General features: G+C 44.6%; 1 protein-coding gene across 7 annotated transcripts in view; it reads left to right on the forward strand.

Annotated features, from left to right (window-relative positions):
* LOC109895846 (GTPase-activating protein and VPS9 domain-containing protein 1) overlaps window positions 1–12,789 on the forward strand; it is a 32,322-nt gene continuing 19,533 nt past the window's right edge. For 4 of the 7 annotated variants that reach the window (XM_020489881.2, XM_020489885.2, XM_020489883.2 and 1 more), the window contains exons 1-7: window positions 1–167; window positions 5,842–6,054; window positions 6,407–6,674; window positions 10,327–10,902; window positions 11,031–11,114; window positions 11,244–11,378; window positions 11,906–12,095. In XM_020489881.2, the coding sequence (XP_020345470.1) occupies window positions 5,870–6,054; window positions 6,407–6,674; window positions 10,327–10,902; window positions 11,031–11,114; window positions 11,244–11,378; window positions 11,906–12,095 (1,438 nt within the window). In that variant the 5' untranslated portion in view covers window positions 1–167; window positions 5,842–5,869. Of the gene's footprint in view, window positions 168–5,841; window positions 6,055–6,406; window positions 6,675–10,326; window positions 10,903–11,030; window positions 11,115–11,243; window positions 11,379–11,905; window positions 12,096–12,709; window positions 12,785–12,789 lie in introns of all 7 variants that reach the window. The other 3 variants (XM_020489879.2, XM_020489880.2, XM_020489884.2) reach the window with 1 other exon arrangement.

The following is a 12,789-nucleotide window of genomic DNA, read 5'->3' on the forward strand; positions in this document are numbered from 1 at the left end:
GCCTACTAGTGATGACAGCAGATGACAGCTGACTGAGCTAGCGCGCTGAAGGAAAGGGGAGATCAGGAACGGTCTCGAATAGACATATCTAGCGATTTAACTGGTTTAAATCTTTCACGGTTATAGGGATTCCATAAAGAACTGGTATACTATCAACAAATTGTTTGGTAAGTCATTTAATTCGTGTTATAGCTAACGCGTTAGCTAGTTCTGTTTTCATCGCTGGCCTTCTTCTGCTAACGTTAGCTAGCTACTTATTGGATGTCCTCCGTGATTGAACGCTATTTTCTTCCACAACTGGCCAGCCTGGCCTACCCGGGCAACATTGACATATCCCTATAAAGGTATCCCACCGTAACTCGATGTTTGGCTAGTAACAGTGCTGCAACATTTCAAGTTGGCTAGGTCTCTAGCTAGCGTTACTTAACCAACGAGCTAGTAAGCTAGTTAACGGTTACCGTTGTTGATAGCTAGCTAAGTACAGTAACGTTAGCTATGCTCTCTGTGATAACTAGTTAACAATTTTGATTGTAAACTAGTACCTAGGCACCTAGCTAACTACGCTATAGCGACCTGTTAGTGTTAACGTTAGCTAGTTACGTTAGTTAGATAATTAGGTAGTTTGCTAGATAGCTATCCAATGCGTCTCTAATAGCAAGCTTTCTAACTAACGTTAGAACGTATGCCAGTATGACGAAAGGAAGCTAGCTAACTGTTTACAACAGAGGCCGACGGTGACACATTAGCTAGTATTACTAACTAACGTTAGTTAGATAACTACCTAGTTAAACTAACAATTCCGCAAGATGTCGACTGTGTTGCAAAAGTGAACAAGACAAGGCTGGGGCCCTAAAAATGACTAGATGGGCAAGTTGTTGCTGGAATAATTAACTAGCTAGCGAACGGCGGTCGCCTCTCCCTACCCACCTGAACCCCTACATTAGGTGTAGAATTGAGCCCCACCCAGTGCATGGGCCGTGACTATCCATGACTAGGGTAGTATGATGAACCATAGAGAACTTCATACGTGTGTGTATCAAGCGGGGCTCAAAAGGTTTTCAAAACAGAATGGTCACAATAATTTACGTTGATTTAAGGAATGCACTTTACCTTTTGATTAGGCTAATTGTTAGAGCCAAAACATGAATACATCTCAATCACACAAATGAAGAGAAGAGTGTGCTCCTAGCTTTTTAAATGTTTTATTCTTGAGTTATCGTGATCTACCAGACATTGGATATCATTCAGGTTCCTTTGAATATCAACTGACTTTGCCCCTGGAGTACTAGTCGTGTTGTTCCGAGGCAAGGTTGAAGTCTTTGTTTTGGCAAGGTCAGGAGTTAGGATGTTGAACGCTCCAGAGCAGAGGATCAGGATGTCTCATTCAGCGTAGGAGTGCGCTGTCAGGCTTTGTCTTCCTGGCAGGAAGCATTTGGCCTACATTTAGCAAAATAAGATTTTGAGCATACATCTCAGTGAAGGTGTTGATTTTAGGCATACCAGAATTTCTCCTTTCCTTATATTTGGAAGCTACCCATTTGCACCCACCTCTGAACTTAAAGCCTTTGTAGATATTGCACTGCTTTGACCTACAGAATGCCCTCCTTTTTGGTATGGTTGTGTAAGAGGAAATGTTTACAAATTTTTTATCCCTGGGATCTGATTGCCTAACCCAAGGTTGTAGGCATTGATGATATCACTAGGGTTATTTTTTCCCAGTATTTTACAAATGTTTCAACCCCGAGAATAAATCATTTTCCTCCCGAGTAACACAGTATTTCCTGCCAAAACCAGAAGTGTCATTCAAAAGCATTATAAAGCATATAAATATGCCTATGTCTGGATTTAAATAGAGCTTTGATTGAACATTCAAGCTTGATGCCTGATGAGCCATACTGACTCTGCGTGCAATGAAAGCAAGAGAAGTGACACAATTTCCCCCTAGTTAATATTGCCTGCTAACATGAATTTATTTTAACTAAATATGCAGGTTTAAAAAATTATACTTCTGTGTATTGATTTTAAGAAAGGCATTGATGTTTATGGTCAGGTACATTCATGCAACGATTGTGCTTTTGCTAAATCATCACCCTTTTGGCGAAGTAGGCTGTGATTCGATGATAAATTGATTATATGCAATGCTGGACAAGCTAGTTAACCTAGTAATATCATCAACCATGTGTAGTTAACTAGTGATTATGTGAAGATTGATTGTTTTTTATAAGATAAGTTTAATACTATCTAGCAACTAACCTTGGCTCCTTGCTGCACTCGTGTAACAGGTGCTCAGCCTGTCAAGCAGTTTCTTTGTGGAATGCGATGTAATCGGCTATAATCGGCGTCCAAAAATGCAGATTATCGATTTGTTATGAAAACTTGAAATCGGCCCTAATTAATCAGACATGCCCGATTAATCAGTCGACCTCTACACTCTACTGTCAATGTTTGTCTCTGGAGATTGCATGGCGGTGTGCTCGATTGAATACACCTGTCAGCAACGTGTTTGGCTGAAATAGCCAAATCCACTTATTTGATGGAGTATCCACATACACTACACTGTATAACGCATATACAAAAGTATGTGGCAGGTCTTTAAAAAAATACATTAAAAAAAACTTGTTCCTACACAGTAGTTGTAGGACAGGCATATGGTAGGCCTACTAGATGTGACAAACAATGTCTGTGGGGAACTCACGCATGAAAGAGACAAGGGTCTCTTATTCATATTTTTATTGTGCTGTCCGACACCCACTATTCCTGAGCTTCGGTGATGTAGCCTAGTGAATCACTTCTCAGATCCTTGTTCTGACTGAAGTACTTTAGGCTGTTTATTACCACTACCTCACTTTCAGCTACCCTGCTTACCCTGGTTTCAGTTTCATATTTGTATTTTCCTAATTATCTAAGACCAAATATCTGACTATCTTATGTTGTCAGTTTGATGTGGTGGGGCAGGATTGCTGGAATTGGTTGGGTAGAGTTTTGCCATGTCTCTTTGTGCTGTGTGAGCCCCTTCTGAGAGGTGATTGTTGGGAGGTGCAGCGTGCACTCCAAACCATTGCACACAGGAGCTGGTAAAATGTCTGCAGTCCAACGGAAGAAGGCCTTGACGAATTTCAAAGGGACACAGCCTTTGAAGCTGCTGTTAGGCTAGGCAGTGGCGTACCACAGATAATACAACTGGAGTTGTTAACCTGCTAATGCAAACAGTCCTATTTGATCTCATGTTGAGGGGAAGTGAAAAGGGGACTTTGTGTTTGAGTTTCGAGTGCCTTTAGAAAGTGATTCCTTTCTGTGTGTCTATAAAAAGCACTTTGTTCTGTTGGCTTGTGTTGCATGTTCAACTGAGGGAATGTTTGGGCTGTGTTCCAAACACCTCCATAAATGTGCTCTTGTGGTGAGCTGCATCATTGGTTGAGGTGCTTTTCAGTTTTCTTTTCCAGATGGTTTGCTTCACAATGATTCCTTGTTCTGAGCCTAAGCATCATGTACGTAATGTTGGGAGGGATGGCTTTGGACTGAATTCTATTTCTAGCGTACCTACCACTAACTACCACCACTAACTACCGTCATTCTCTCGCACACCCCCACCTGTGCCTTTTCACACCACCTATAGTGGTTTTTCTTCTGCTTTTGAGTTCCCCTGTCCTTTTCCATGACTTACTCATTAGGTAGGTCTACTCAACAAATATTCAACTCAGAAACTGCTTTACCTGTACCAGGCCACAGGTCCTACAGTATCACCTGTGTGTCGGCCCTAGGCCTACACCCTTTACTTCCACACAGGACTGTGACAAATGTAGTCTACTCTTTCAAGAGCCTACGGCACATGCATATTCTCATGGACTGGTACACTATGTTGGTCATTAATCTATTGATTAGCCTTAAGTAAATGTTTGACAGATTTTATTTTTATTTGCCTGAGATCCCCCAGTATCTTCATGGTTCCAGAACTCCACAGTGGCCAGTCCATCATTGGATTTAGCCTACTAAAGGAACACACTTTGTGTATAACCCATGATTAACCTTTCTTATCTGGCATGACATGGTTAAGAAAACGCTTCTAAGCCTCATCAAAATATTTATGCCTCAAACCACATACGTTTAATAGTATCAAGCCTTTGTAGTTGTGTGCAAGCTCTGAGGCAGGGTTCTCTGGGCTGTTTTCACAGGCCTCCAAGCCTCACAATCTTGTCTGTTTTCCTCAGTAGCAGCCATCCACAAAGAACCTCGTGTCAAAGAATGCTCTAGGAAATCATTTAAATTTCATGCATTTTGTCTGGTTTGTGTGTGACCGAAAGGGAGACTAATATGATTTGCATATACTCTCGTGCTGTGAATAATGCTACCAGATGCTTGTATGAGCGAGAGTAGGGACTTGCTTTTGTTTAAAAGCTTCCCCACCCCACTGTCAATCTTAGCCAATAGAACTAGTGTTTCTGCCTTCTCTTGACTACTGACAGTCTACTTCCTCTGTCAGTGTGTGAGCTAGGATTCTGCCAACATGGCCTTCCCTGCTCTTCCTCAGGATTCCACTCTGAGAAATAAAAATTATCCATTGTCCTCACTTGTAAATCTACTCCAAACTCCCCTGCATGTACAGTTAAAGTCGGACGTTTACATGCATCTTAGCCAAATACATTTAAACTCAGTTTTTCACAATTCCTGACATTTAATCCTAGTCAAAATTCCCTGTTTTAGGTCAGTTAGGATGACCACTTTATTTTAAGAATGTGAAATGTCTAATAGTAGAGTGATTTATTTCAGCTTTTATTTCTTTCATCACATTCCAAGTGGGTCAGAAGTTTACATACACTCAATTAGTATTTGGAAGCATTGCCTTTAAATTGTTTAACTTGGGGCATACGTTTCAGGTAGCCATCCACAAGCTTCCCACAATAAGTTGGGTGAATTTCGGCCCATTCCTCCTGACAGAGCTGGTATAACTGACTCAGGTTTCTAGACCTCCTTGCTCACACACTTTTTCAGTTCTGCCCACTAGTGTTCTAGGCTTTGTGATGGCCATTCCAATACCCTGACTTTGTTGTCCTTAAGCCATTTTGCCATAACTTTGCTTGGGGTCATTGTCCATTTGGAAGACCCATTTGCGACCAAGCTTTAACTTCCTGACTGATGTCTTGAGATGTTGCTTCAATATATCCACGTAATTTTCCATCCTCATGAAGCCATCTATTTAGTGAAGTGCACCAGTCCCTCCTGCAGCAAAGCACCCCCATAACATGATGCTGCCACCCCCGTGAATCACGGTTGGATGGTGTACTTCGACTTGCAAGCCTCCCCATTTTTCCTCCAAACATAACGATGGTCATTATGGCCAAACAGTTCTATTTTTGTTTTCTTTTGATTTTCCCATAATGTCAAGCAGAGGCACTGAGTTTGAAGGTAGGCCTTGAAATACATCCACAGGTACACCTCCAATTGACTCAAATTGTCAATTAGCCTATCAGAAGCTTCTAAAGCCAGGACATCTTTTTATGGAATTTTCCAAGCTGTTTAAAGGCACAGTCAATGTAGTGTATGTAAACTTCTGACCCACTGGAATTGTGATACAGTGAATTGTATGTGAAATAATCTCTGTAAACAGTTGTTGGAAAAATGACTTGTGTCATGCACAAAGTAGATGTCCTAACTGACTTGCCAAAACTTTAGTTTGTTAACAAGAAATTTGTGGAGTGGTTGAAAAACGTGTATGTAAACTTTCAACTTGTGCTCTGTCCTGACTGTCCAGTACTCATTCTCTCGCCAACAATGTCATTACCATCCTCATTACCATTTATCCCCCAGTGTCACTGATCTCCCTCTTCTCTCACTCTTCTGCAGACTTTAGCCTCTGAGTGAGCTGGTAAAGATGGTGAAGCCAGACATCCACACTCTGGCCCACCACCTGAAGCAGGAGCGGCTGTATGTGGCTTCAGAGAAGCAGCTGATCCAACGGCTCAACGGGGACGTGCTGAAGACTGCTGAGAGGCTGTACCGTGCTGCCTGGATCACCAAACAGCAGAGGATCAACCTTGACCGGCTCATTCTCACCAGGTCAGCATGGGGCCCCCCAGAGCTGTTCTTACCAGGGCATTTCAATGAGATTGATCCAATTGGAGAATAGAAACAGTTCTAATAGGAACTCGCCATTATAAAATGGCGATGGTTTGTTGTAAATCCTGCCAAACACAGTGCGTGTCAGAGCCAGCCGAGCACTATGTAGATTAGCAGCCCAAAAGGGAAATAGCAAGGAATCAGAGGAGTCCTGTGATCAGCAAGAATGTCATACAAGCATGTCACTCCAATCAGTAATCAACAGCTCTCTGTTGCTCACTGTTGCCCATTTCCAGCCACTGGTTTGTGGTGCCTTCTCCTCTCGTAGTAATTAAAGCTCCCTGTCCTACAGTGCTGAGGCCTCCCCGGCCGAATGCTGCCAACATGCCAAAGTGCTGGAGGACACGCAGTTCCTGGACGGCTACAAGACTCTGGGCTTTCAGGAGAGCATCTATGGGGAGTTCCTGGGTCGGGTGCGCGAGAACCCTCGGCTGTTGGCCTCCTGCCTGGTGGCCGGGGAGAGGCTGAACCAGGAGCACACACAGGGGGTCATTTACACGGTCTTCACCTCCCTCTACGGTAACTGTATCATGCAGGAGGATGAGCGCTACCTGCTGCAGGTGAGCTGCCCGGACATATTCTGATCTAGACACTTGTACTATAAACACACAGCCAATAGCCAAATGCACTCACCAAATTCACAGCAGCCACCTCTTATTTACCACTATTACCTGTCCTCATAGGTAGTGTGATGAGGCCATTTCTAACCTCTGTACATTATACCTTGATGCTATTTTATCGCCCCCAGAAACCTCCTTTTACTCTATGTTCCAGACGTTCTAGACGACCAATTCTCATAGCTTTTAGCCGTACCCTTATTCTACTCCTCCTATGTTCCTCTGGCGATGTAGAGGTGAATCCAGGCCCTGCAGTGCCTAGCTCCACTCCTATTCCCCAGGCGCTCTCTTTTGACGACTTCTGTAACCGTAATAGCCTTGGTTTCATGCATGTTAACATTAGAAGCCTCCTCCCTAAGTTTGTTCTATTCACTGCTTTAGCACACTCTGCCAACCCGGATGTTCTAGCTGTGTCTGAATCCTGGCTTAGGAAGACCACCAAAAACTCAGACATTTTAATTCCAAACTACAACATTTTCAGACAAGATAGAACTGCCAAAGGGGGCGGTGTTGCAATCTACTGCAAAGATAGCCTGCAGAGTTCTGTCCTTCTATCCAGGTCTGTACCCAAACAATTTGAACTTCTACTTTTAAAAATCCACCTCTCTAAAAACAAGTCTCTCACCGTTGCCGCCTGCTATAGACCACCCTCTGCCCCCAGCTGTGCTCTGGACACCATATGTGAACTGATTGCCCCCCATCTATCTTCAGAGTTCGTGCTGCTAGGCGACCTAAACTGGAACATGCTTAACACCCCAGCCATCCTACAATCTAAACTTGATGCCCTCAATCTCACACAAATAATCAATGAACCTACCAGGTACCTCCCCAAAACCTTAAACACGGGCACCCTCATAGATATCATCCTAACCAACTTCCCCTCTAAATACACCTCTGCTGTCTTCAACCAAGATCTCAGCGATCACTGCCTCATTGCCTGCATCCGTAATGGGTCAGCGGTCAAACGACCTCCACTCATCACTGTAAAACGCTCCCTGAAACACTTCTGCGAGCAGGCCTTTCTAATCGACCTGGCCGGGGTATCCTGGAAGGATATTGATCTCATCCCGTCAGTAGAGGATGCCTGGATATTTTTTTTAAATGCCTTCCTAACCATCTTAAATAAACATGCCCCATTTAAGAAATTTAGAACCAGGAACAGATATAGCCCTTGGTTCTCCCCAGACCTGACTGCCCTTAACCAACACAAAAACATCCTATGGCGTTCTGCATTAGCATCGAACAGCCCCCGTGATATGCAGCTGTTCAGGGAAGCTAGAAATCATTATACACAGGCAGTTAGAAAAGCCAAGGCTAGCTTTTTCAAGCAGAAATTTGCTTCCTGCAACACTAACTCAAAAAAGTTCTGGGACACTGTAAAGTCCATGGAGAATAAGAACACCTCCTGCCAGCTGCCCACTGCACTGAAGATAGGAAACACTGTCACCACTGATAAATCCACCATAATTGAGAATTTCAATAAGCATTTTTCTACGGCTGGCCATGCTTTCCACCTGGCTACTCCTACCCCGGACAACAGCACTGCACCCCCAACAGCAACTCGCCCAAGCCTTCCCCATTTCTCCTTCTCCCAAATCCATTCAGCTGATGTTCTGAAAGAGCTGCAAAATCTGGACCCCTACAAATCAGCCGGGCTAGACAATCTGGACCCTTTCTTTCTAAAATTATCTGCCGAAATTGTTGCCACCCCTATTACTAGCCTGTTCAACCTCTCTTTCGTGTCGTCTGAGATTTCCAAAGATTGGAAAGCAGCTGCGGTCATCCCCCTCTTCAAAGGGGGGGACACTCTTGACCCAAACTGCTACAGACCTATATCTATCCTACCGTGCCTTTCTAAGGTCTTCGAAAGCCAAGTCAACAAACAGATTACCGACCATTTCGAATCTCACCATACCTTCTCTGCTATGCAATCCGGTTTCAGAGCTGGTCATGGGTGCACCTCAGCCACGCTCAAGGTCCTAAACGATATCTTAACCGCCATCGATAAGAAACATTACTGTGCAGCCGTATTCATTGATCTGGCCAAGGCTTTCGACTCTGTCAATCACCATATCCTCATCGGCAGACTCGACAGCCTTGGTTTCTCAAATGATTGCCTCGCCTGGTTCACCAACTACTTCTCTGATAGAGTTCAGTGTGTCAAATCGGAGGGTCTGCTGTCCGGACCTCTGGCAGTCTCTATGGGGGTGCCACAGGGTTCAATTCTTGGACCGACTCTCTTCTCTGTATACATCAATGAGGTCGCTCTTGCTGCTGGTGAGTCCCTGATCCACCTCTACGCAGACGACACCATTCTGTATACTTCCGGCCCTTCTTTGGACACTGTGTTAACAACCCTCCAGGCAAGCTTCAATGCCATACAACTCTCCTTCCGTGGCCTCCAATTGCTCTTAAATACAAGTAAAACTAAATGCATGCTCTTCAACCGATCGCTACCTGCACCTACCCGCCTGTCCAACATCACTACTCTGGACGGCTCTGACTTAGAATACGTGGACAACTACAAATACTTAGGTGTCTGGTTAGACTGTAAACTCTCCTTCCAGACCCATATCAAACATCTCCAATCCAAAGTTAAATCTAGAATTGGCTTCCTATTTCGCAACAAAGCATCCTTCACTCATGCTGCCAAACATACCCTTGTAAAACTGACCATCCTACCAATCCTCGACTTTGGCGATGTCATTTACAAAATAGCCTCCAATACCCTACTCAACAAATTGGATGCAGTCTATCACAGTGCAATCCGTTTTATCACCAAAGCCCCATATACTACCCACCATTGCGACCTGTACACTCTCGTTGGCTGGCCCTCGCTTCATACTCGTCGCCAAACCCACTGGCTCCATGTCATCTACAAGACCCTGCTAGGTAAAGTCCCCCCTTATCTCAGCTCGCTGGTCACCATAGCATCTCCCACCTGTAGCACACGCTCCAGCAGGTATATCTCTCTAGTCACCCCCAAAACCAATTCTTTCTTTGGCCGCCTCTCCTTCCAGTTCTCTGCTGCCAATGACTGGAACGAACTACAAAAATCTCTGAAACTGGAAACACTTATCTCCCTCACTAGCTTTAAGCACCAACTGTCAGAGCAGCTCACAGATTACTGCACCTGTACATAGCCCACCTATAATTTAGCCCAAACAACTACCTCTTTCCCAACTGTATTTAATTTTTATTTATTTATTTATTTTGCTGCTTTGCACCCCATTATTTTTTATTTCTACTTTGCACATTCTTCCATTGCAAAACTACCATTCCAGTATTTTACTTGCTATATTGTACTTACTTTGCCATCATGGCCTTTTTTGCCTTTACCTCCCTTCTCACCTCATTTGCTCACATTGTATATAGACTTGTTTATACTGCATTATTGACTGTATGTTTGTTTTTACTCCATGTGTAACTCTGTGTCGTTTTATCTGTCGAACTGCTTTGCTTTATCTTGGCCAGGTCGCAATTGTAAATGAGAACTTGTTCTCAACTTGCCTACCTGGTTAAATAAAGGTAAAATAAATAAAAATAAATAAATAAAATCAAATGGTAATGGTGCTACTGTTTCTATCAATTCCAGGTCCTCCGCTACTTGGTGGAGTTTGAGCTGAAGGAGAGCGACAACCCTCGGCGGCTGCTGCGGCGGGGCACGTGCGCCTTCAGCATCCTCTTCAAGCTCTTCTCCGAGGGGCTGTACTCAGCCAAGCTTTTCCTCACCGCCACCCTCCACGAGCCCATCATGCAGCTGCTGGTGGAGGACGAGGACCACCTGGAGACGGACCCCTCCAAGGTGACGGAGCGCTTCACGCCGGCCCAGCAGGAGCGCCTGTTTGGGGAGAAGGGCTCGGAGGGCTACAGACAGAAGGTGGCAGCTGCCGTGGAAGCCAACGAGGCCAAGCTGGTGACCCTGGTCAACAAGTTCATCGGCTACCTGAAGCAGAACACCTACTGCTTCCCCCACAACCTGCGCTGGATAGTGTCTCAGATGTACAAGACGCTATCGTGCGTGGAACGGCTGGAGGTGGGTGAGGTGCGGACCATGTGCACAGACCTGCTGCTCACCTGCTTCATCTGCCCAGCCATAGTCAACCCTGAGCAGTACGGCATCATCTCAGACGCCCCTATCAACGAGGTGGCTCGCTTCAACCTCATGCAGGTCAGTGGACAACCCAACAGACTCATACATCCACACTATTCTTATCCATGCCTGGACATTGACCGCTTACGATTAAATATTGTTACCTTTCCCCTTTATGCATTCTAATCATTATCTTTGTCCTGTAGGTAGGGCAGCTTCTTCAACAGTTGGCAATGGCTGACGATGATGGAGACCCCCGGAGGAAAAACAGTTTGGCCAAGTTCGATAAGGTAACATCCTCAAACACACATCTTAATATATAACCGGTTTGTCCATGGGGTAGCTTTTATTACATTCTGAATACATGTTTTGCTTCTTGCGTTATTATTGAAGTTGACTGTCTGGTTGTGTCACCTCAGAGCTGTGTAGCTGCCTTCTTGGATGTGGTAATCGGAGGGAGAGCTGTGGAGACACCTCCCATGTCCTCCATGAACCTACTAGAAGGACTCAGCAGGACTGTGGCGTACATGACACACAGTCAGCTCCTCTGCCTGGTACGCTGCTGATCCGACTGTTTCAGTCTGAATCTTGTGTGGCTTATGTTGTAGTTAGCCTAGTCTTGAACAGTATGTACACATGTTTTAGACGGGCAGCAGTAAGCGTTCCTATGTTACAGGAAGTGAACTTGACATGCCCAGGCTTGTCAGACCAGAAAGGGAGGAGACATTTCACACAGGTTGTTGAGGGTGCTGTTATGTCTCAACGACTGGGAGTTACCGTAGCGTACTCAAGAAACAAAGTATTACCACATCCTCCTGGAATTGTGGTGCTGTGGCTCCTACCTTAGTTACCTTTCCTTATGACATTAGTGTGGTAATCAATAATTACCCTAGCTGTATTCTGTTGGCATGTCTCAAGCCCCACTTTTAGTTTGATTGTGAAGAGCCCTGCATTTATCACCCTTGTCATAAGTTCTCTACCAGCTTAGCTATTGAAGTCTTAGTAAAAAGGTAATTGGATTCCTCATAGAAACTAGGATGTGAGAGTATTAAAATAAGTAATTAACTCCTATGGTGTTCAGGTGGACTTTGTACGGAGTGTGATGGCAGGGGACCACCTCCGGGAGGAGGAGCACATGCTCCTGGAGACCATGCTGGCCAACGTTCCCCAGTCCCGCACGGTGAAGAGCAACAGTCTGGAGCTCACCCCCTCCAACACCCCTCAGCTCTCCCCAGCCACCACCCCCGCCAACAAAAAAAACAGGAACATAGGTACCTACCGACCTCCTCGGCTGTTGTTACTGTAGACCTGCAGCCACTGGCTTTCTGACAGAGAAATACATAGTGCATAATGATATACGTGGTTTATCTCCAGTATTTGTTATTCTTGTTATAGCATTGTACCAGTTCGAGATTTCAGTTTGAAATGACAATGAAACCAGCCTTTTATGTACTAACTATAGGTTCTTTCATTCATGGTAATAAATAACTAGCTGAAGTAGCTCAAGTTGTAATGGCTGCAGGAAGCCTCTTATGTAGGAAGCTAATGAGGTTCTGGGCCTGTTCAGGTAATTAGCAGCCTCTAGATTGGAGATCCATTATGCAAATGAAAGCCAATTAAATTACAAAATATAAATGAACCCTTTCTTAATTGGTATGGATGGAGAAATATATACCTTCTCCATCATTAGGAATAAATCAGTTAAATGTGATGGCGACAACATCCTCCTCCATTTGAAATAAGCCACTTTAAGCTGCCCTACTGAAATGTGAACCGTTTTGATTTGAAGCTGTTTTACGCAGTTGCTTGCTACTCGCTCTGTATTCTCTCTGTTGCCCTCAACCTTCTTCCTCCTTTCCTCCTTTGCTGCCTGTGATCGACCCAGGACAACAGTTAGCAACTTCCTGGGACTCCACAACCACCACCCTGTCTGCTCACATTCCATTAGTTACCCCTTTTGGTGGG

Source organism: Oncorhynchus kisutch, linkage group LG8 (assembly GCF_002021735.2).
Source record: "Oncorhynchus kisutch isolate 150728-3 linkage group LG8, Okis_V2, whole genome shotgun sequence".
Classification (NCBI taxonomy): Eukaryota; Metazoa; Chordata; class Actinopteri; order Salmoniformes; family Salmonidae; genus Oncorhynchus; species Oncorhynchus kisutch.